The 23,292-nt window shown below is 46.4% G+C and overlaps 1 protein-coding gene across 1 annotated transcript; it reads right to left on the reverse strand.

The window, feature by feature from the left end:
* Positions 1-1,214: 1,214 nt before the first annotated feature.
* Positions 1,215-13,224, reverse strand: BPIFA3 (BPI fold containing family A member 3). The gene is made up of 8 exons (XM_029222008.1): positions 13,191-13,224; positions 12,880-13,018; positions 6,957-7,107; positions 4,759-4,866; positions 3,745-3,894; positions 2,450-2,534; positions 1,966-2,029; positions 1,215-1,432 (listed from the first exon to the last, which is right to left on the reverse strand). The coding sequence occupies exons 2-8, from the start codon at positions 13,001-13,003 to the stop codon at positions 1,398-1,400; spliced, it is 717 nt and encodes a 238-aa protein (XP_029077841.1). The 5' UTR covers positions 13,004-13,018; positions 13,191-13,224; the 3' UTR covers positions 1,215-1,397.
* Between the last annotated feature and the right edge of the window lie 10,068 nt (positions 13,225-23,292).

The raw sequence follows: 23,292 nt of genomic DNA on the forward strand, positions 1-23,292 counted from the left end.
TAAAGCATAACATACATAAGAAAAATGCACATAAGTGAACCGCTCAATGAATTTTCACAAACTGAACACCCTCCCCATAACCAGCACCCAGATCAAGAAACAGACTGTTACCAGCCCTCCAGAAGGCCCTCCTACTACGTCCAGTCACTAACCCTCTCCCTGAGGGGTAGCCACCATCATGACCTCTGACAGCACGGGTTAGGTTTGCTGTGTTTGAGCCTCATATAGATGGGAGACGTGTGTTTCAGGGCCTGGCTTTGTTAGGTGTGTGAGATCCATCCACGTGGTTGTGTGGGTGTAGGTTATTTTCATTACTGTAGAGCATTCCGCTGGTGACGATCCCACAAGGTATTTACCAATTCTATTTACCCATTCTTTTGATGGGCATTTAGGGAGTTTTCGCTCTGGGGCTATTATGACTATGGATGCTATGAGCAATGTTGGACATGTCTTGCGGTGCCCATGTGCATGTATTTCTGTACCTAGGATCGGGACTGTGGGTCAGAGGGAGGAATATGTTGCCCTTCAGGGGATGTTGCCACGAGTTTTACAAAGTGGAGATGCGACTCATCTCCCTCCAGCAGTGTGAGGTCCCCGCTGCTCCACATCGTGTAAGATTTCTATTCCCACTTTGCAGGGGAGGGAGACCAAAAGGTAAAATGCCTTGTCCCCGATACAGCTAGGGAGTCATAAGACGAGGACTCACCCATTATTTAACCATGGGTATTTGCTGAGCACACATTTGGTGTCAGGCCTGTGCTGGGGGCTGGAGGGTCATTGGTCACCCTGACGCACATGTTTATACCCTCCTGGAACTTCTCGTTGGGCTGAATCAAATTTGAACTCAGATCTGTTTGGTGCCAGTGTTTATACTTTACCACTCTGTCACCGTTCTTCTTCACCCCCTTGGAGCCCAGCAAGGTTCTGGGCACATATTAGGTGCTCAATAAACATGGGTTGAATGAACAAGGGGATGGGAACTCTCAACAGGGCCCTCCCCACACTGATGAGCACATCCATGGATGGGCGATTGGCTGCAAATTACAGGAAAAGAAAGAGTGTTTTCTCTGGCATTTCTGGGCTGATGAGCAAACTCAGGCATATCCTGGGTTTGGGATGGACTTTATCAGCCATCAGCCAAGTCTCAGGATGGACCTTCATCAGGTCTGACTTTTGGAACTCAAACCTCAGGGCCCAGGCAGAAGGACCTCTGTACCCTTCAGAGCTAGCATTTATTGTGGAAGAGGACAGGATGTCCACAGGGCCTGTGGTAAAAGTGGGACATCAGAAGCCCCACTCTGAGGGCGACTTGTAGTCTCCAAATCTGGAATCTCCTTCTGATTATCAGTGGGCAGCTAGGGGGCGCTCAAGTCTGGCTTGTGGAAGTCTGGCTGGACTCAAAGTTGGTTGAGTTCATGAGCAATGGCCTGTTCTGTAAGGAGAAGAGGCAGAATCAGTCACCAGGTGTCTGCCCTCTGACCCCCAGGTCCACACCGAAGGGGTCTCTCATCCATCCATGCTGACCAAGGCCTGGTGCCGGGAACATTCACATTAAAACTCTTCAAATGATATCTAATTATTCAGTTCTTGTGTCTTCCACTCACTGTGAGCTCCCTGAAGGCAGGGGCTATATCTGTTTATCTGCAACTGGGATGGGGGAGGGCTTGGGTGTGTGGGAGGGCAGTGCTCCCTAAAGGATTGAGTGGAGATCTTGGGAGAAGCTCTGGTAACCTGGAGGTTTGGGTGAATTGGCGGGGCACAGCCTGCTTGGTAGGGGTGCCCTCTGCTGTCCCAGCTCTCTCGGGGGATAGTGAAGGTCATGGTCATATGGTCACCTCTGAGTGTCCTCAGAGCACATGCAGACACCCCTCAGCAGGCCTCAATGAGAGCTGCAGCGGGGACACCTCTTCTGGCCATTTGCCCGTCCTGAGTCCTCGCCCCGGAGGGACACAGGTGCTCACTCACCCATGAGGCTTTTCAACAGTTTCACATCCAGCTGCCTGAGGATTTCATCGATCAGAGGACATTCCTGGGCCACCAACACAGAGAGAAGGGTCAGACCAGGGAGTGGGAAAAGAAAACTGGAGGGGCTGTGGCTGGAAGCCACGGAATTTCCACAAGGAATCATGGCAAGTGGCTCCCTTGTACTGAACGCCAACTACCCACCAGGTGCTATGCACAGCACTTCCGTGCTTTGCCCCCCTGAATCCTTGTGGCTCTCTGTGAAATGGGGACTGTGATGGTTCCCATGTTACAGATGGGGAAACTGAGGCTCAGGGAGGCTAAGTCACTTGTCCAAGGACACACAGTCAGTAGATGGCAAAATTTAACATCTTAATTTGAGATTTCTCAGGTTCTAAAGCCCAATTCTTTGCTGAAATGCCAGTATATATGCCCTGACCCTCGGACTCAAGGATGCCCAAGGTGAAACTACTTTTCTGAAACTTACCTGACTTTCTATCAGGTGTGGGATAACTTTTTCCAGGTTGTCTCTGAGGTTGTGGAAAAAATGTTTCATCTTTGGTGGGATATCTCTAGAAAGAGAGATAGATATACAGAACAGAACAGATAAATATAGACAATACTAATGTCAGGTGCCGTGTGTGGAGAACATCTCACACAGCCATTTAATCCTCAGAGAGCCCTACGTGAGAGGCATCATTGTAAGCAATAGTCAAAGGCGCAGCTCAGAGAGGTGATGTGCCTTCCCCAAGGTCACACAGCTAGTTAAGTGCTGATTAGATTAGAACCAGGTCAGTAACTACAGTCCACAGTTTTCTTCGTGGATGTCTGGCATGATCTAGGCATTCAGTGAATCTCTGATGAATAAATGAATGGATATCCACTGATGACCTAGTTGCTTTCAGCATTCTGGAATTACAGAGAGAGATCAGACACAAATCTTGCCCTTGAGGGACTCAGTCTGTTGGGGTTGACACACTTGGTCAGCTAGTCTACAGATGTTTATTTAAGTCTATTTTTTTCTGTCTTGTTCACTACTGTATCCCTAGCATCAAGCATGTTGTGCCTAGCACATAGTAGGTTCTCGGCAAATATTTGTTGAATGAATGAGTGATGAGGAAGAGCTTTAAAGAAGGAAGGAGGGGCATCCAAGCATAAGGATCAGCATATGCAAAGGCACGGTGGTATGAAAATGTATGGCATATTGATGGAGGGGGTTCTTCAGAGAGATTTGAGGGCAAAGGGCTGCAGAGTGGGGTAGGGGACAGGACAAGTAGGGCCTTGAGTGACATCCAGGAGTTTGCTCTTCATCCAGAGGGCACTGGAGAACCATTGGAGTGTCTGGAGCAGGGGCTGGCTGACATGGCTAGATTTCTGGGCTAGAAAGTGATTTCTGCTGCAGGGGGAGAACAGAGTGAAAGCGGTGAGGTCTGAGTCAGAGAAAGTTGGAGGAGACTCCCACAGTGGTCCAGGAAGTGGACTGCGAGCCCAGTCAGTGGCTGTGGGGATGGACAGAAAGGGAGCAGGTGAGGGTTGCCAGGAGGTCATTGATGGGACCTGTGGAAGATGGGCTGTGGGGGGTGAGGCGGAGGAGGAGTCTGGCTTCTGGGAGGGTGGCAGGGCCACCTCTGGGATGGGGATGCAGGAGGAGGAACAGATCCTGGGGAAGATCCTGGGTGAGATCTCTTTGGGGCTCACCCAGGAGGTGGTGGAGACCTGTGGCTGCAGCCAGGGCCAGTCAGGAAGGGGCCCAGCCCTGGGGAGGGGTGGCTGGGATCTTACTCATCGAGGACGGTCATGCGGACGCTGCTGGGCTCCACGCGGCAGTTGCCTATCACCAGATCCCTCCGGCCAAACTCATCTTTCTCCAGCCAGAACTCCACAGCGAGGTTCATGCGCGCGTGTGTCTTTATGATCTGGTTATTGAAGGGCCTGGGGACGAGAGAGAGGAGGAGGGGGGAGGGGCAGGAGACAGAGAAAGAATAGAAGGAGGAGGAAGCAGCCAACACGGAGAGTGGCTCTTTCAACACATCAGCACAGTGGGGCTCCACGTTGCCTGGATGTTAAATTCTGTGGTCAGCGATTAAGGAGAAAAACATTACTAGCCAGAGCGCCCTCTGAAAATCCTTTAAATAGACCAGATTAGGGGGCCTTCGGAAATTCAAAAATTGAGAGTTAATCTTATTCTAAAATCTTTACAATTTAGTGGAGCCCTCCCAGAGGCAGTAGATGTTAAAGGGTAGTCTAAACCGGAGGAGGGAAGGGTGATGCGATCATTAAACTCTCTTTTTTTTTTTTTTTTTGGCGGTACGCGGGCCTCTCACTGCCGTGACCTCTTCCGTTGCGGAGCACAGGCTCCGGACGCGCAGGCTCAGCGGCCATGGCTCACGGGCTCAGCCGCTCCGCGGCATATGGGATCTTCCCGGACTGGGGCACGAATCCATGTCCCCTGCATCGACAGGCGGACCCTCAACCACTGCGCCACCAGGGAAGCCCCCTGTTTCTCTTTTTAAAAATCGTTGTAGGGAACTCACATAGGTTTAAATGAGCATATGATTTGCCTCCACTGACCTGTGATCACCATCCATACTTCAGCTGAAGAAACCAAGGCTCAGAGATGTGAAGTGACTTGCCCAAGGTCACACAGCAAGTGAGTTCGGAAACCAGGAATTGAAACCAGTTTGCAGCAGAAAGATCTGGGTTCCCCAAATTGCCGAAATCCACCCCCTCCCCCCACTCCCAGGTTCCCAGTGAAGAGGAACAGTGCCCTTCAGGCCCCGCTTCTGTATGACTTACAGTCTTGAGTCAATGTCAAATTCAAGTGAGATGTTTGCCAAGAACCACTCCTTATGGAAAGACATCCGGATCCCACCATAGTCCAGCTGAATGTTGGTGATGTTGGCGCTGCACAAGGAAAGAGCAAAGACCCCTGCAAGGGTGAAGGGTCTCAGACCTCAAGGCCTTGGGCGTTACAGACAAGGCTGGCCTGTCTCCTAGCAGTCGGATTTGGAGTCAGATCCTTTTACAGATGCTCTGAGGGCAAGAGCTCCCTGCAGGAGCCCTGGGGTTACAAGCTGTCCCTGAGCGCCCCCCAACAGCTCCACACAACTGACTTGTGAAACCCATAGCCAACTGCGGACCCAGCCCCTGGGCCTGTTCTCAGAGCCAGCCTCCCGCTCTCAGTGGATAGCCCCACCACTTTCCCAGGGGCCCAGACCCAAACCGTGGGAGCTGTCTTCGACTTCTCTCCATCCCTCACGGCCACATTCCACTCATTAGCAAATCATATTGGTTCTGCTTGCAAAATATATCCTGAAATGGGCCACTTCCCGTTACTCTGTTGCTTTCATCTGGTCCAGGTCACCATCACTTCTTGCCTGGAGATGCTCTAGTTTCTCTCTGGGCTCCAGGCTACGATCTTGGCCTCTCCACAAACGATCTCCATGTGGCAGCCAGAGGGGCCTTAACACTCCCCTATCACTCAGTGTTCTCCACTGGTTTCTCACTGCTCTTGCAATAAAATCTGAACTCCGCATCACAGCCCCTCAGATCTGCAGGGTCTGGCCTCACCTGCCTCTGCAGCCCTATCTCCTACCACCCTCCCCTTGCTCACCCAGCCACACAGGACTTTTCCTCCTCCTCAAATGCATCAATCTCCTTCCTACCTCAGGGCCTTTGCACTCACTGTGCCCCCATGACCTCATGTCACTCACCTCCTTCTCTTCATTCATATTTCTACTTAAGGGTTAGGAAGGTCCCCCGATCAACCCTCTCACTCTCACCCCTGACCTGGCTAAATTTGTCTTCATGTTATATCCCTCCATCTGAAATCAGTTATTTACTTTTGTGTCCTATCTCACTAACTAGGATGTACGATCCAAAAGGGCAGGAACTGTAGGTCTATGTAGAGCTGTATTCCCAGTACCCAGCCCAGGTGCTGGTACACAGTAGGCGCTCAATGAATAACTGTAACACTTGTTAAAGGAATGAATGAAGGGAAGTGACTGTGACTGCACACAGCAAGGGAAACCCTGCTGGTGAGTACTGGAGCTCATTCAAATGGAGGGAATGAGGGATTCAAATCAGAGAGAAGGTAGGTCAAGGCTGGGATCATGGTGTTACATTTGAGCAGCTTTGAGACCAGGCAGCTGGGGAGGCCTGCCTCCATTGAGAGGAAGGGGGGAAAATGGAGGTGGAGGACAGGCCCAGTTCTGCGAGGCTAATTATACCAATGGCTACGCATCCACTACGTGCCACAGGGAAAGCTCCTAACAGCTCCAGGACGCAGGGATAATTACGCCCATTTCATTGAGGAGGTCTCAAGGCTGGAGCTCAGGGAGCTCAAATGCCTTGCCCAGAGTCACACAGCTTTCAAGCAAGAGTGGGGTTCAAATGTCTGACTCTAGTCCTGGGTTCCTTTGGCACCCCAGATGTTTATCCAGGCTGTGCTCTGGGTACCCATTTTATAGATGAGACCAGAGTAGCCCAGCAATTTCCCCAAAGTTGGTGGCAGAGTCAGGATTTATTTATTATTTATTATTTTATTTTATTTTTTTTGCGGTATGCGGGCCTCTCACTGCTGTGGCCTCTCCCGTTGCGGAGCACAGGCTCCGGACGCGCAGGCTCAGTGGCCATGGCTCACGGGCCCAGCCGCTCCGCGGAATGTGGGATCATCCCGGACTGGGGCACAAACCCGTGTCCCCTGCATTGGTAGGCGGACTCTCAACCACTGCGCCACCAGGGAAGCCCCAGAGTCAGGAGTTAAATGCAGAAACTTTTGCTCCCAAACCTTCACCTTTAATTATTCTGCTGTGCTGCCTCTCCCAGTGACCCTTTGTGCTGGGCCCCTACTCATCCTTGTGCTGGGTGTGACATCTCCTTCCAATCTTCCCTCCTTTCCTCTTCACAGGCCTCGTACTGCCATGCCCTCAAGCTCTGCCCTCTTAGAGCTTTATCAGGAGTCCCAGGGCCAGTGACGGGGTTCAAGATCTCACCTGCCTTCTTGATGCTGCTGAAGGCTCATGCTGCCAATTAGCCAGGCCACCATCCCCGAGGCCGTCTGCCTGGAGGCATTCAGACTGTCCAGGAAGCGGATGTTCTGGATTCGGCGCTCTGTATTGCACTTCATGAGGCCCTGCGCAATAACTGGAAATGGATATGGGACCAGTGACATTGCACGATGTCCTGGCAAAGGTGGGGGGTTTGGAGCCAGGAGGCCCAGGTTGCAGGCTGGCACACCGGCTTCTTGCTGAGTGATTGGTGTGTCATCCCCCTGCCCCCAACACTGAGATCCACATTCTTCATCCGTGAAATGATGCTTTGCAGTGCTGGTGTGACACACCTGCAGAGGGTCTGGCAGGCAATAGCTGCTAAAGAGAGATATTATGGTTGAAATTTTGCCCAGTGCTGTATCTCTGAATGTGAAACACAGAGCCTAACGTACAGGACCTGGATCACAGTAAATGTTGGTTGAAGAGAAAAAGAGGTGGGCAAATAAGGAGAGAATAAATGGAAATCCTCCCCCACCATGCTCGGAATAAACTGCAAGGCTGGGTGGAGCTACCAGTGGAAAAGAATGAATTCCAAAAAGGAGGGAAATTTGAAAAGCTATTGACTTGTGTGAAGTCCTAGCTCTCTGGACCCTAGACCCCAGCTGCCCAGGTTGGGGGCCCAGTTCTGACAAACCTCAGAGCTCACCTCAAGACACATTTATTGCACTGACTCAACCCTCTAGGTGTTCAGGCCCCACACTGAGAACTATGTATTACTGCAGAGCCACAGAAGCCATTGTCACACCTCACCAGTATCCTCCAGGGCCAGCCCCCAGACCCCCTTTCAGCACCCCATGTTTCTGCTGCAGGTGTCTCTGGGGCTTCCCTGGTGGCGCAGTGGTTGGGAGTCCGCCCACCAATGCAGGGGACACGGGTTCGAGACCCGGTCCAGGAAGATCCCACATGCCTCCGAGCAGCTAGGCCTGTGCACCACAAGTACTGAAGCCCGTGCACCCAGAGCCCGTGCTCCGCAACAGGGGAAGCCACCGAAATGAGAAGCCCGCACACCGGGACAAAGGGTAGCCCCGGCTCGCCACAACTAGAGAAAGCCCACACACAGCAACAAAGACCCAATGCAGCCAAAAATAAATAAATAAAATAAAATAATTTAAAAAAAAAAAAGAAAATGTCTCTGGAGTCATAGATCTGGGTTCAAATCCTAGCTCTGCTACCTCCCTGAATCTTGATTTCCTCATCTGTGTAATAGGGCAGTAATAATACCCATCTCATAGGATACTTACTAGGAATATTGAGACATTTAGCCAAAGGATATTTACTGAGCATCTACTGGGTATCAGGCTCAGTACTGGGCACTAAACACACAAACCATTTTTCTATCTAGTAGGAGAACATACAGTAAAGAAATAGTTTCAAGGATGGAGTGAAACTATAGGTATGCCTAGAACTCTTAGTGGTTCTTGGTTAATGATGATAGTAACACCTGGGAATTGGTGAGCAGTAGACACTAGTAGTTGTCAGTCCAGTATCCATCCATCCATCCATCCTCCCATCTATTCTCCATCTACCTGTCTATCCAATATCCATCCATCCATCCTCCCATCTATTCTCCATCTACCTGTCTATCCAATATCCATCCATCCATCCTCCCATCTATTCTCCATCTACCTGTCTATCCAATATCCATCCATCGATCCATCCATCTACCCATCCATCCACTCATCCATACATCCTCCCATCCATCCTCTTATCTACCCACTCTCCCATCCACCCATCCGTCCTATTCTTCCCATCTGACCCCTCTTTTGATTCAGACACTCTTTTCAATTCTTGGTCCAGATGAGGCTGTTGATTATCATTGCATGGTGACTCTTACAGGTACAAAGTTCGCATATGATCCAAGTTGGTTCTATCAGACTAAACAGACCCTATGCTTCATGTTTGAAGGGAAGGTTTCTTTCTCTTTCTCCTACTGGAAAGGAACAAGACAGCCTATAGCTCCAATGGCCACTGGCCACCATTTTCCTATCACACTGTGAACCAACAGCCTGTGGATGAAACCATGACGATAACAGAGCTAAAAAAGGATGAAATTCAGTTCTGGTTGGCAGCTTTGAGCTGCTGATTGAACCAAACCTGGAGCTTGCCCTACCTATGACTTTCAGTTGTGTGAAATACTTTTTTTTTTTTTATTGTTTAAACCAGATTGACCTGAGTTTTCTGTAACACCCTAACAGATACGTGAGAAGTGGTTGTAGAGATAAACATTTTCACAGTTGAAAAACACTTTGCACATACTTGCCTTCATTTAAGTCTCAAAAGCAGCCCAATGAAACAGCATTCTAACTGCACCTACTGTACAGATGAGGATACCTGGAGCCACAACCACATGTGAATATATTTGATAACCTAAATGCAATGCATACATTTATGGCAAACCATAAAATGCCAAGTCATGATGAGGGGAAATGGGAAACATCGATAACTTAAAACCATTAAGAAATAGAAACAGGGCTTCCCTGGTGGCGCAGTGGTTGAGAGTCTGCCTGCCGATGCAGGGGACACGGGTTCGTGCCCCGGTCAGGGAGTATCCCACATACCGCGAAGCGGCTGGGCCCGTGAGCCATGGCCGCTGAGCCTGCGTGTCCGGAGCCTGTGCTCCGCAACGGGAGAGGCACGCGTACCGCAAAAAAAAAAAAAAAAAAAAGAAATAGAAACAGGTGATCTCATTCCCCAAAAGTTTTGATCTAGATGGTTTTATGGAAGACTTTTACCCAACTTTATGAAAAGGTAATTGTGAAAGAAAATAGAAAAAGAAGATGCAAAATTCATTTTATGAGGCTAGTACAACTTGCTTCAAGAACAGTACAAGGAAAAGATATTACACATCAATTTTATGTATGAAAAATTTGCTAAGATCCTAAATAAATTACTAGCTAACAAATCTAATAGCTAATAGTACATTATAAAAATATCATATTACATTATAAAATATAAATTTTAGTTTGATACATTATAAATACATTAATGTATATTATAAAAATAATACATGATAAAAATAATAAAGTACATTATAAAAATAATATAATAGCAGATTATAAATAGATAATTATAGTATGTTATAAAAATATCATATTTATTCCAGAAATGCTAGGATGGGTTCAACATAAGAAAATCTATTAATACAGTTTATCACATTAACAGAGTAGAAGAAAAAGATGGATTAATTTTTAGATGCAGAAAAACATTTGTTAAGGACCAATACTGATTTATGATTAAGAAAAATTTAGGAAACTAGAAATATAAGGGGACTTTCTTAACATGATAAAAACTATATCCCAAAAACCTACAGAAATATACTAAGTGGAGAATTCTAGATATATTCCCATTCCTATAGGAGGCCTTGGCTATAGTGCAAGATAAGAAAAAGGCGCAAGAAGTATAAGGTTTAGAAGAGAAAAGATAAGACTGTCACTATTTGCAAATGATATAATCCTCTAGATAGAAAATTGAACAGAATAAGTAAGACAAATTATTAGAACTAATAAGTGGTCAGTAAGACTTTTGGATAACAGATTAAGTTTTAAAAATCAACCGCTTTCCTCTCATCTGTACCAGCAATACCAACTAGAAAATATAATAGAAAATTAGGCAATATTTACTGTGGCAACAAAACCCATAAATTCTCTAAGAATCAATTTAACAAAACATACTTAAGACATTTACATAAATTTAAAATTCTATTAAGGGATCTAAAATATAATCTGAATAAATTGAAAGATATATTACTTTTGTAATTGCCTAACATAATACTGCAAAAATGTCAATTGTCATTAAATTAATAAACAAATTCAGTGAAACCCTAATTAAATTTCCAGAAGATTTTTTCTCTTTTTTAAGGAACTCAACACAGTCTAAGATTCATTTGGAAGAAGAAAGTTCTATCAGATAAAATGGTATTTTACAAAGATGTAGTATTTAAAATATTATGTTTTGGGTACAGAAACAGTTACACAGACACAGAACACAGAACTCAAAAGGGAATCCATGTGTTTGGAAAGTTGACCATTTAGTAGGTGGGTTGAATGGACTCATAAGGAGGAAGTGAAGCTGAATCTCTAATTTACAGATGTAAACATACATAAAGATAGCCTCCAAATGGATTAAAATCCTATATGTGAAAAGTGAAACTGTAAAGCTGTTAGAAAAAACAGGCTGGAGACAAGGGCTTAAGACTCATCAAATATAAACCATAAGATGAAATGTTGATGAGTTTGAAAATATTCCTGTTCAATGAAGTGTCTACAAACAAAGTTAATAGGTGACAGTTTGGGAGAGATGTTAGCAATGCTTAGACCTGACAAGGGACTAATGTCAAGAATAAATTAACATCTTCTCAAATCAAAGAGGATTAAAAAAATTGGAAAGCAAATAGAAAAATGGGCAAAAGATAAGAACAGGGAATTCAAAGAAGTCAAAATGGCTAACAGAATTAAGACGTGTTGCTCAAACTTCTCACTAATCAAACTAATCTCACTAATCAAGCTAAAACAATTAGATATCACTCAAACACACATCAGACTGGCAAACAATTAGAAAGATGCTGTTATGTACTGAATTGTGCTCCCCCCACCCCAAATCAATATAGTGAAGCCTTAATCTCCAATGTGACTGTATTTGGAGATGGGGCCTTGAGGGAGGAGTTAACGTTGAATCAGGTCATAAGGGTGGGGCCTTAATCCGATGGGACTAGCGTCCTTAAAAGAAGAGGAAGAGACACCAGAACATGCTCGCTCACCCTCTGTACACACACAGAGGAAAGACCCTGTGAGGACACAGTGAGAAGGTGGCCATCTACAAGCCAGGAAGAGAGGTTTCACCAGAAACCAACCCTGTGGGCAACTTGATCTTGAACTTGCAGCCTCCAGAGCTGTGAGAAAATAAATGTCTGTTGTTCAAGCCACCTGGTCTGTGGTATATTGCTGTGGCAGCTCAAGGAGGCTGATACCAGTGGATTCTCTCCAGTGTTGGGAAACAAGGGATACAGGTATGCTTGTTTGTTATTGGAATGAGTGTAGACCGGCACAGCCATCCTAGAAAGCAATCTGGCAGTCTTTAGTTAAATTCAGTTTGCACCTGCCTTAGAGCCCAGCCATCTCCCTTCAGGGTATATCCCAGGGAAATTCTCCCGTAGGTTCTAAGAAGGACACGTGAGAATGTTCATTGCTGTGTAGTTTATAATAGTGGGAAGTTAGAGACAACTCAAGTGCTCATCCCTAGGGAAATGGCCAAGTGATGATGAAGTGCATGTATTTCATGGACTTTTCTGTACAAGTCTGAAGCAACAGATGTCAACAGCACGGTGTCCAGTGAAAACAGTAAAAAAAAAAAAAGAAATCTATATAGCTTTACCATTTATGTAAATCAAAACACTGTATGTTTTACAAGGATATGGGCATTTAAAAACACATATATTAGGGAATTTCCTGGCTTTCCAGTGGTTAGGACTCTGTGCTTTCACTGCGGGGGCCCGACTTCAATTCTTGGTCAGGGCACTAAGATCCCACAAGCTGCGCAGCACCACCCCAAAAAAGCCAACACCTATATTAAACAAGCTGCAATGCCTGCCAAGGAAGAGGGGAATGGGAGTGAGAAAAAGAGGTCGAGAGGAAAATAACATAAAATGAAACACAAGAGGGGTCTTGCCATGGTCCATGATAATGATGATGTGCTAGGAACAGGCATATGATCAACTCAAACTCAATTTTGTGCACTTCAGGTCTAAGAAGAAAGGAAGAGAAGAGGGTAAGTGACCAACTCCAGGTCATCTAGCAAGTCAGTGGTGGGGTCAAGTTAATGCTTTCCCTACCCTCCCTGTGACAGTGGGCAGAGCATGGGCTTAGCTTACTTCTCGCCAGACCCGATTTGCTGTCTCTGTGGGTCTTGGCCAGGCCAGGCCAGGGCTGCTTATGGAGTGCCAAGGGCAAGGCCAGTGAGCTGAGGAGGACCAGGAGCCTCCAGAGTGAATGCATCTTGGGTTCTTGGACCTGTGGGTATTAAGAAAGGTCAGATGGTACCCACGTGGATGGCTGCAAGGGTGGCCACCTGGATGGATGGACTTATGGTTTTCTGTAAGAAGACGACACTGAAGTTAGCCCCCAGCATGCTGTGGGGAGGTGTCGTGATGGGCTCTGTCAGCTGCCACTGGGGCTTGCTCACATGGTGAGGGCAGCAGGTGGAACCCTGTGGGGAGGCCAGGGATCCAGACGGAAGTCTTGTTGCTTAGAGACACCCGGTAGACCCCACTGTTGGGTCATCCAGTGGGAAACCTCTCCCAGACCAGCACAAGGTGGATGTTGGTGACTCTTCAGTGAATGAATGAATGAATGAATGGGCAAGGATGGTTAATCTCAGGCTTTCCAACTGGACTAGGACTTTCTTAAGGGCAGGGGCATCTGCAATGCCTATCGCAATGCTTGCTTGTGAGAAGTTAAGTGCTGGTGATCGTTGAGGGACCAGATGACTGAATACATAAAACAGGATGGCTGGTCTCTGAATCCCCCGCTAAAATATATGTTTCTGGAGCGCAGGGTGTGAATTTAATTAATCCTCCTGTGTCCAGTGCCTCCCATGTTTACCACATGGTAGTTACCAGTGATGTTTATTAAGTGATACAAATGAATGAATGAATAATTGGATGGATGGATGGTTTGTGGATAAGATTTACAGGGAGGGGACAGAGAGCCTTGAAGCCAAAGCATTAGGTTTATCTTGTTGCTCTGGGTTGGAGGGTCATTAAGAATTCAGTTCAAATCCCCTCTCCTCACCATCTCAAGACGTGGCATCCCAATCCATCCAGTTGCTCCAGCCACAGCCCTTGGAGTCCCCCTCGACTCACTCCTCTTTCCTCATCTCCCATGACCCATCTGTCAGGAAGTCCTGTCAACACTTCCAGGATCTGACCACATCTAACCACTCCTCCTCAGCTGCCATCATCTTGGCCTGAGTTATTGCAGGGGTGTCCTACCTGGTGTCCCAGCTTCTTCCCTGGCCCAACTACAATCTCTTTTGCATATGGCTGCCTGAGAAATCATTTTAAGACATAAATCAGACCATGGCACTCCTCCACTCAAAACCCTCCAAAATTTCCCATCACACACAGAGCGAAAGCTGAAATCTGTGCAATGCCTCTCAGAGCCTGCAGGGTCTCTGGTGTCCTCTGTGATCTCACCTCCTACCACTCTGTCCCTCCTCTGCTCTCCTGCAGCTGCACAGACCTTGGAAGTCTGGGCCCGACAATTCAGCTGCCGTGAGCTCTGAGACAAAGGCTCTTTCCCCTTCTTTTCCTCTCCCCCCAAGATGCGGGGGACATGCAGGGTCCTGTGCGAATTTCCCAGAAGCCCCGGGCCATCCTTGGACACTTCACTTCTGGTCTCGTAAATCAAAAGCATTAGTTCAGTGTGATGGCTTTCCCGATCTGAGGTCCTCTCTTAGTGTTCATGCCCCCCTTGGGAATGTTTGTAGAATATCAGTTACTTTAAATGTACTTTTCTAGTCTTCCTGGTCTTGTGTAACCAGTAGGGATTTTGTTATTTTTTTTGTCAAGAAAATTGGAGAAGAGTGGTCACTGTTGTCCTTGGCTCTTTGGAGAGCTGAACTGGGGGTGGGGGGGTTGTCAGCCCCACCTCATCACAGGCTGTGGTTCTCAGGGCCACTGAGTGTAAAGAAACGATGACGTGTAGGGTGTAGATTTATGGTTCTGGTGCATGACAAGGGAGCAGGAAGCACGGCTCATGGGTGAGCCCCGGATTTGAAGCCAGCTTAATGTATAATCGCACGCGGTTAAGAGCGTGGGATTCCGAGTCACACAGACCAGGGTGGAGGGAAAGCCAGGATTTGCACCCTGAGTCTGGATAATAGTGTGGGGCTGTAGTGAGACTTAAAGAGAATCATGCATAGCAATGCTCAAAAACCTTGTTGCTATGATTGCTGTCATCGTCACTCTCACCTCTCTGAGCCTCAGCTTCGTTACCTGTAAACCAGGGAAGCTGGTGGAGTGAACGACACCAAGTATGATTAGCCTAGAGATGGTGCCCAGGACACTGAAAGTGCACAACCTGTCAAGGAGCCACCTCTCCCGAGCACATCCGCAAATGAGTGTACGGCTCTTTTGGCAATTCTAGCAGGAATTACAACTGGGGGTGCTGTGATGGTTTTAGTGCCTGGAGGGAGCTTGCAGACGTCCAATCCGATGGTGGGCTTTGCTCTTGTTCATTCAACAAACAAATAAAGTGGGACTTCCCTGGTGGCCCAGTGGTGAAGAATCCGCCTGCCAAGGCAGGGGACACGGGTTCGAGCCCTGGTCTGGGAAGATCCTGCATGTCGTGGAGCAGCTAAGCCCGTGCGCCATAACTACTGAGGCTGCGGTCTAGAGCCCACGAGCCACAACTACCGAGCCCACGTGCCACAACTACTGAAGCCCGTGCGCCCAGAGCCCGTGCTCCACAACAAGAGAAACCACTGCAGTGAGAAGCCCGCGCACCGCAACGAAGACCCCACGCAGCCCAAAACAAAAAAAAAGCGAAAAAAACAAATAAAGCAGCTAAAGACAGTGAGTGCTAAGTGTCAGGCACCATGGGCTCTGAGCAGCCAGGCAGGTTCCTCGTCCTCCTGGAGCTCACACGCGTCTGCATCTCTCCCTGCCAGGAGCATGCGGTTATGAAGCATGGCTCTGCTGTGGAGCAGAGGTGGGCGGCAGGGGGAGCTAAGCAAGGGCGCAGTGAGGGGAGACCTGATAGTTGGGGATCAGGGTAAGCAGAGAAAAGACGTCCCTGAGGAGGTAGAGCTTGAGCAGCTATTTAAAAGAAAGGCTATAAATTAGCTGGGCGTTTTCCCGGCCCTGTCCGTCACTGGTGCTCCCAGAGAGGAGCGCCCTGGAGGGATGCTCTGCTCCTGTCTAAGCAGCTACTTCTCAGGTTGGCGATGCTGATATTTACCTGGTGGCCTCCTTCACTGTGCTAAGCCTGCTCCGTGTGGGATCTCATTGCACCCTCCAGCCACACATGAGGGGACATGAGCCTGAGGGGCTGCCACCCCAGAGTGGTGAGATGCTATTTCCTTTGGGAGAGGCAGATGCTAGACACCCCAGACCTCACCCATTAGCAATCTCCTGTACTATTTCAAAGAACTTACCTTAGAACAAGCTTCTTTACATTTTTGGGAGGCATTTTGAAAATGTGATGAAAACTCAGGTTTGTGATGATAAACATATATGTACCTGGTTTAAAAATGGTGCACACAGTAGCAGGATTTCTGTGGTCTTCTTAAGGTGTGCCCGCTCACACTGGCTAAAACCCCTGCTCCTCTGGGTAATTGGCTTTCCAGGAGTTTGACTTGGAGGAGCATTCACTTGTCCAGTCAACCAATATCCCCTGTGGGCCCACTATGTGCCAGGCACTGTGCTTGGCTCTGGGCAACAACAGAATCCCTGCTTCTGCAGCAGCTTATGGTCTGGTAAGAGAACGAGAACAATACGTGAAATAATTAAAAATTGTATTGAGGGGGGGCAAGTGAGGTGAAATTGGGAATTGCAGGGAGGCCACTTCAGAAAAGGGTTAGAGAAGGTCTCCAGAGAGGCGACATCTGAGCTGGGCCCAGGAGGAGATGCAGCTGGCCTTGGGTGCAGGTGTAGGAGGGCACACCTGGCAGGTGGAACCGCAGGGAAAGTCCCTGTCTTGGGCAAAGGCTCAGCAGGTTGGAGGAACAAAGGAACTAGGTGTGGATGGGACCGGGGGTGAGAAGTCAGCGGCCATGTGCCCCGAAGAGGCCCTGGCTCACGTCCATGGCTCCAGGGAGGGACACCCAGGGGTGTAAGGAGACAGCCACCTCCCCTGGCAGAACGAGGGCTGTGCAGGCTTTTGTTCATGAGCGTCCTCCCATGGCCGTTGGGAGTGGCCACTTCCTCCTCTCCTTGGGCTCTAAGGCAGCTCTAGGTTCCCCAAAGCAGAGGTCCTCACACTCCAGGGGGCAGTAGAGTGGGTGAGTAACATGCAGATTCCTGCACCTAAATCAGGAGGGTCTGGAATAGCCCGGCTTAGTCCATTCACTGAGAATCACTCGTCTAAGGAACAGGATCTATTATTCATGTATCCCATTCTTTGTAGAAATGTATACATTTTACAGTCATGGAAGACTAGATACTGGAACTTTAACCCAAAGTCAAATTTCCCTAAAAGTGGGGGTAGGGCCCTTTCTGAGTGGAATATTAGGTTTGACAAAAGATGATGATGGTGACTCTTCTGGGTTCTGGGGTGGCCTGGAGAGGGGGACGGGAAAGTGGAAGAGCTTGGGTTTCTGGGAGCATTGTAGTACTTTTGGGAGGAATGGGTGAAGCTTGTAAAAAAGCAGATTCCTAGGCCACCCCTGAGCAATGAAGTCAGAGTCTTCCTGGAAGTGGGACCTGGGGATAAGCTTCTGCGCAATCTCGCTGTACATGGAGCACGAGGCCCCCTTAGCTGAAATAAGAGTGATGATACTAGTAAACATTTGTTGAGCGCTAACTGTGCTTGAGGGGCAGTCTAAGCGCTTTGCTTGTAATCGCCTATTTAATCCTCCACACAGCCCTCTGAGCTAGGTACCGTTATTATTGGCCTCCCTTTGCAGAGGCACAGAGAGGTTGAGTAAAATCCCTGAAGTCACCCAGCTGGGTGAGGTGGGGCTGGGGCAGGAGCCAGGCAGCCAGGCCCACAGGAGGGACATCAGAGGAGCTGTGACACATTCCCCATCAACGTCCCCATCCCACACCCCACTCTGCCCCCCAACACCAGCCCACAGCTCCCACAGGCATTGCAAGGAGAGGCAGGAAGAGTAACAAGAGCAGACTCATCGAGCCTGACTGTGGGCCGGCCTCTGCTCTAAGCATTCTTTGTAGGTTCATTAAATTAATTAATCAATCCTCCCAATAACCCTCGAGGCTTGCATTGTTACTGCCCCATTTCACAGATGCAAAGCCTGAGACACAGAGAGATGGGGTCACTTGCCCAAGGACGCACACTTGTAGGTGTGGAGGTGTCTGGCTCTAGTAGGCTCTATCTTGTCTCTGGATAAATTCACTCACAGTCCTCGCCCTTTGTCCCAGGCCCTGTGAGCCAGCCTTGTCCAGTGGCATTTCCTCTTGTAATTCTACAGAAGCCGCTAAAGACTCCATAGGACACGCATGGCAAATATCAAAGATTTTCAATGAGCTGGAGTTGATGCTCCAGGGGAGTGAAGACTGCAGGTCTCACCACAACCGTGAACACTCTGGACCACAAGGGGGCAGAAGCTGGCTCCATCCAGCTCAGGGTCCTGCCTAGCAGAGGTGTTCTCAGGAGGAAACGGGGAAGGCGGGTCATCCACAAGGACCAGCCATTCAGGGCCACAATGTCAGCCTTAAATGTCAGCCAGTGGAAAGGAGGGAATTTGCTTGGGTCCTTAACACACACATCAGACTTCGCATCCTTGTAAGAAATTAGAAAAAAGTCAACTAAACCCAAAGCAATTAGAAGCAAGGAAGTAATAAAGATCAAAGTAGAAACTAATGAAATAAACATGGAATAACAATAGAGAAAACCAACAAAATCAAAACCTGTTTCTCTTAGAAGATAAATAAAATTGAAAAAACTCTAGGTAGGGAGATTAGGAAAGAGAGAGAGAAGACACAAATGACCAATATCAGGAATGAGAGGGGTGACAGCATTACAGACTTTACAGGTATTGAAAGGATAATAAGGAAATATTATGAGTAACTTTATGGCAATAAGTTCTATAACTTAGACAAAAGGAACAAATTCCTTGAAAGACACAAACTACCAAAGCTTCTTAAGAAGAAATAGATGATCTGAAAAGCTCTGTATCTGTTACAGAAATTGGATTTGTAGAAAAATCCTTATCACACAGAAAGATCTAGGCTGATATGGTGTCATCACCAAACACCACATTATACCAAAGCTATTCCAGAAAGTTGAAGAGAAGGGAATACTTATCAAGTTCTTCTGTGAGGCCAGCCTTACCCTACTACCAAAACCAAACTAAGACCAATACAGACCAATACTCATTATGAACACAGTGACAAACACCCTCAAAATTTCAGTGATTTAAATATGGCAATGTATAAAAAGGATAATACATCATGACTATATGGGGGTTTATCTCAAGAATGAAAAGTTGGTTTAGCATTTGAAAATTATCATATTAACAAACTAAAAAAAATTGCTTGATCATCTCAATAGATGCAGAAAAAGCATTTGATAGATCTCCAACATCTAACTTTGATTAAAAACTTTCATCAAGCTAGGAATAGAAGGGAGCTTCCTCAACCTGATAAAGGGCATCTACACAAAACCTACAACTAACATCATAGTTAATAGTAAAAGACTGAATGTTTGCCCTCTAGTTTCAGGAGCAAGACAAGGATGTCTGCTCTCACTTCTATTCAACATTGTTCTGGAGGTTCTACCTAGATAAGAAAAGGAAATTAAAATCTGGATTGGAAAGACAGACATAAACTATCTTCATTCACAGATGATATGACCATCTACACAGAAAGTTTGATGAACTCTACAAAAAGTTACTAGAACTAACATGTGAGTTTAGCAAAATTACAGGATACAAGATCGAGAAACAAAGTCAATTATATTTCTATATACTAGCCATGAACAATTGGAATTAAAACAATGCCATATTGATAACATAAAAAATATTAAATACTTTGGAATAATATGACAAAGGATGTATAAGATCTGTACACTGAAAACTACAAAATATTGCTGAGAGGAATTTTTAAAGATATAAATAAATGGAGAGATATATTCTGTTGGAAGACTCAGTATTGTTAAGAAGTCTTTTCTCCTCCAAATTGATCTATAGACTCAATGAAATACCAATAAAAATCCCTGCAAGATTTTGTAGAAATTGATACAGTGATTCTTAAAATTCACATGGAAATATTAAGGGCTTAGAATAGCTAAAATAACTGTGAAACAAAACAAAGCAAAACCAAAGCAAAGTTGTAAATTCCGTGCATTTGTGATAGGAAGCATTTGTGATAGGAAATAGTAACATGTGGAGCCTTTGTCAAGCCCCAGTAGAAAAATCACAGCACATACCCCTTGGAGTTCTAGAACAAAGCCATGCCATCTGCTGCAGAGAACTATACATCATTTGGAAAATAGCACCTAGCTTGATACCAGCACCTGGTAGGTAGACACTTGTGTCTGACCATGGCTATCAAATAACCATGAGGCCAGAACTACTTCTCATGAGTTGGGTACAGCCAGACCCAGAAAATAAGCCCAAAAGTCAGGTGGGCCCAGGAGCAACCCAGCATACATTGGAAATGTCATATCCAGGATTAGGCCTGAGCAGTTCAGAGGGCACAAATAAGGTGCACAAGCAGGTGGCCCAGACGCCATGTCATCCTTCACTGTTGCACTGACACCTCTTCCTCAACTAACTTCTATGGCCTCATGGAGGTTTCCTCTGACCAGCCGACAGAGGAGAAAAAGTCTGGAATTTGATTCATGGATAGATCAGCTTGGTATGCTGGTATAAGAGGAAAATGGCCTGCTGCGGCACTACAGCTCCACTCGTGAGGGGCCCAAAAAGGGGACCAAGTCATCTCTCTGGGCAGAGCTTTGGGTAGCGCACCTGTCATCTACTCTGTGCAGAGAGAGAAGTGGCCTGAGGTGAGGCTAGACATGGGCTTGTGGGCAGTGATGAAGGGCTCCTTGGTCAAAAGGACTGGAAGGAACAATATTGGATGATCAGGGATATTGGATGGGTCTGGGGAAAAGGCACATGCATGGACAATGTGAGTGAATACTGCTATAAATGGAATTTTTGTGTCCCCCTGAAATTCATATGTTGAAACCTAACCCTCAATGTGATGGCATTTGGACGTGGGGCCTTTGGGAGTTGATTAGATCATGAAGTTTGCAGGATGAGTGCCCTTATAAAGGAGACCCCAGAGCAAAAGATGGCCATCTATGAACCAGGAAGCAAACCCTCAGCAGACACTGAATCTGCCGTTTCCTTGATCTCGGGCTACCCAGTCTGCAGAACTGTGAGAAATAAATTTCTGTTATTTACAAGCCACCCAGTCTATGGTATCTTTTTATAGTGGCCCGAATGGACTGAGACATATACAAAGGGTATGAATCTTTTTTTTTAGCATCTTTATTGGAATATAATTGCTTTACAGTGTTGTGTTAGTTTCTGCTGTACAACAAAGTGAATCAGCTATATCCATACATATATCCTCATATCCCCTCCCTCTTGCGTCTCCCTCCCACCCTCCTTATCCCACCCCTCTAGGTGGTCGCAAAGCACCGAGCTGATCTCCCTGTGCTATGCGGCTGCTTCCCACTAGCTATCTGTTTTACATTTGGTAGTGTATGTATGTCAATGTTACTCTCTCACTTCGTCCCAGCTTACCCTTCCCCCTCCCTGTGTCCTCAAGTCCATTCTCCACGTCTGTGTCTTTATTCCTGTCCCATCCCTAGGTTCATTAGAACCATTTTTTTTTTTTTTTAGATTCCATATATATGTGTTAGCGTACAGCATTGGTTTTTCTCTTTCTGACTTACTTCACTCTGTATGACAGACTCTAGGCCCATCCACCTCACTACAAATAACTCAATTTCGTTTCTTTTTATGGCTGAGTAATAGTCCATTGTATATATGTGCCACATCTTTATCCACTCACCTGTCGATGGACACTTAGGTTGCTTCCATGTCCTGCCTATTGGAAATAGTGCTGCAGTAAACACTGTGGTACATGACTCTTTTTGAGTACCACACTGTTATGGTTTTCTCAGGGTTTATGCCCAGTAGTGGGATTGCTGGGTCATGTGGTAGATCTACTTTTAGTTAGTTTTTGTTTTGTTTTGTTTTGTTTTGGCAGTACACGGGCCTCTCACTGTTGTGGCCCCTCCCGCTGCGGAGCACAGGCTCCAGACGCGCAGGCCCAGCAGCCATGGCCCATGGGCCCAGCCGCTCTGCGGCATGCGGGATCCTCCCGGACCGGGGCACGAACCTGCGTCCCCTGCATTGGCAGGCGGACCCTCAACCACTGCGCCACCAGGAAAGCCCTATTTTTAGTTTTTTAAGGAAACTCCATAGTGGCTGTATTAATTTACATTCCCACCAACAGTGCGAGAGGGTTCCCTTTTCTCTGCACCCTCTCCAGCATTTATTGTTTGTAGATTTTTTGATGATGGCCATTCTGACTGGTGTGAGGTGATACCTCATTGTAGTTTTGATTTGCATTTCTCTAATGATTAGTGATGTCAAGCATCCTTGCATGTGTTTGTTGGCCATCTGTGTATCTTCTTTGGAGAAATGTCTATTTAGGTCTTCTGCCCATTTTTGGATTTGGTTGTTTGTTTTTTTGATATTGAGCTGCATGAGCTGCTTGTATATTTTGGAGGTTAATCCTTTGTCAATTGCTTCATTTGTAAATATTTTCTCCCATGCTGAGGGTTGTCTTTTTGTCTTGTTTATGGTTTCCTTTGCTGTGCAAAAGCTTTTAAGTTTCATTAGGTCCCATTTATTTTTTTATTTTTATTTTTATTTTTTTTAACATCTTTATTGGGGTATAATTGCTTTACAATGGTGTGTTAGTTTCTGCTTTCCATTTCTCTAGGAGGTGGGTCAAAAAGGATCTTGCTGTGATTTATGTCATGGAGTGTTCTGCCTATGTTTTCCTCTAAGAGTTTGATAGCGTCTGACCTTACATTTAGGTCTTTAATCCATTTTGAGTTTATTTTTGTGTATGGTGTTAGGAAGTGTTCTAATTTCATTGTTTTACATGTAGCTGTCCAGTTTTCCCAGCACCACTTATTGAAGAGGCTGTCTTTTCTCCATTGTATACTCTTGCCTCCTTTATCAAAGGTAAGGTGACCATATGTGCGTGGGCTTTCTATCCTGTTCCATTGATCTATATTTCTGTTTTTGTGCCAGTACCATACTGTCTTAATTATTGTAGCTTTGTTGTATAGTCTTAAGTCCAGGAGTCTGATTCCTCCAGCTCTGTTTTCCTCTCTCAAGATTGCTTTGGCTATTTGGGATCTTTTGTGTTTCCATACAAATTGTGCAATTTTTTGTTCTAGTTCTGTGAAAAATGCCATTGGTAGTTTGATAGGGACTGCATTGAACCTGTATATTGCTTTGGGTAGTATAGTCATTTTCACAATGTTGATTCTTCCAATCCAAGGACATGGTATATCTCGCCATCTGTTTGTATCATCTTTAATTTCTTTCATCAGTGTCTTATAGTTTTCTG

This window comes from Monodon monoceros, unplaced genomic scaffold (genome assembly GCF_005190385.1).
Source record: "Monodon monoceros isolate NGI ecotype Baffin Bay Population unplaced genomic scaffold, NGI_Narwhal_1 Super_Scaffold_13, whole genome shotgun sequence".
NCBI classification, from domain to species: Eukaryota; Metazoa; Chordata; class Mammalia; order Artiodactyla; family Monodontidae; genus Monodon; species Monodon monoceros.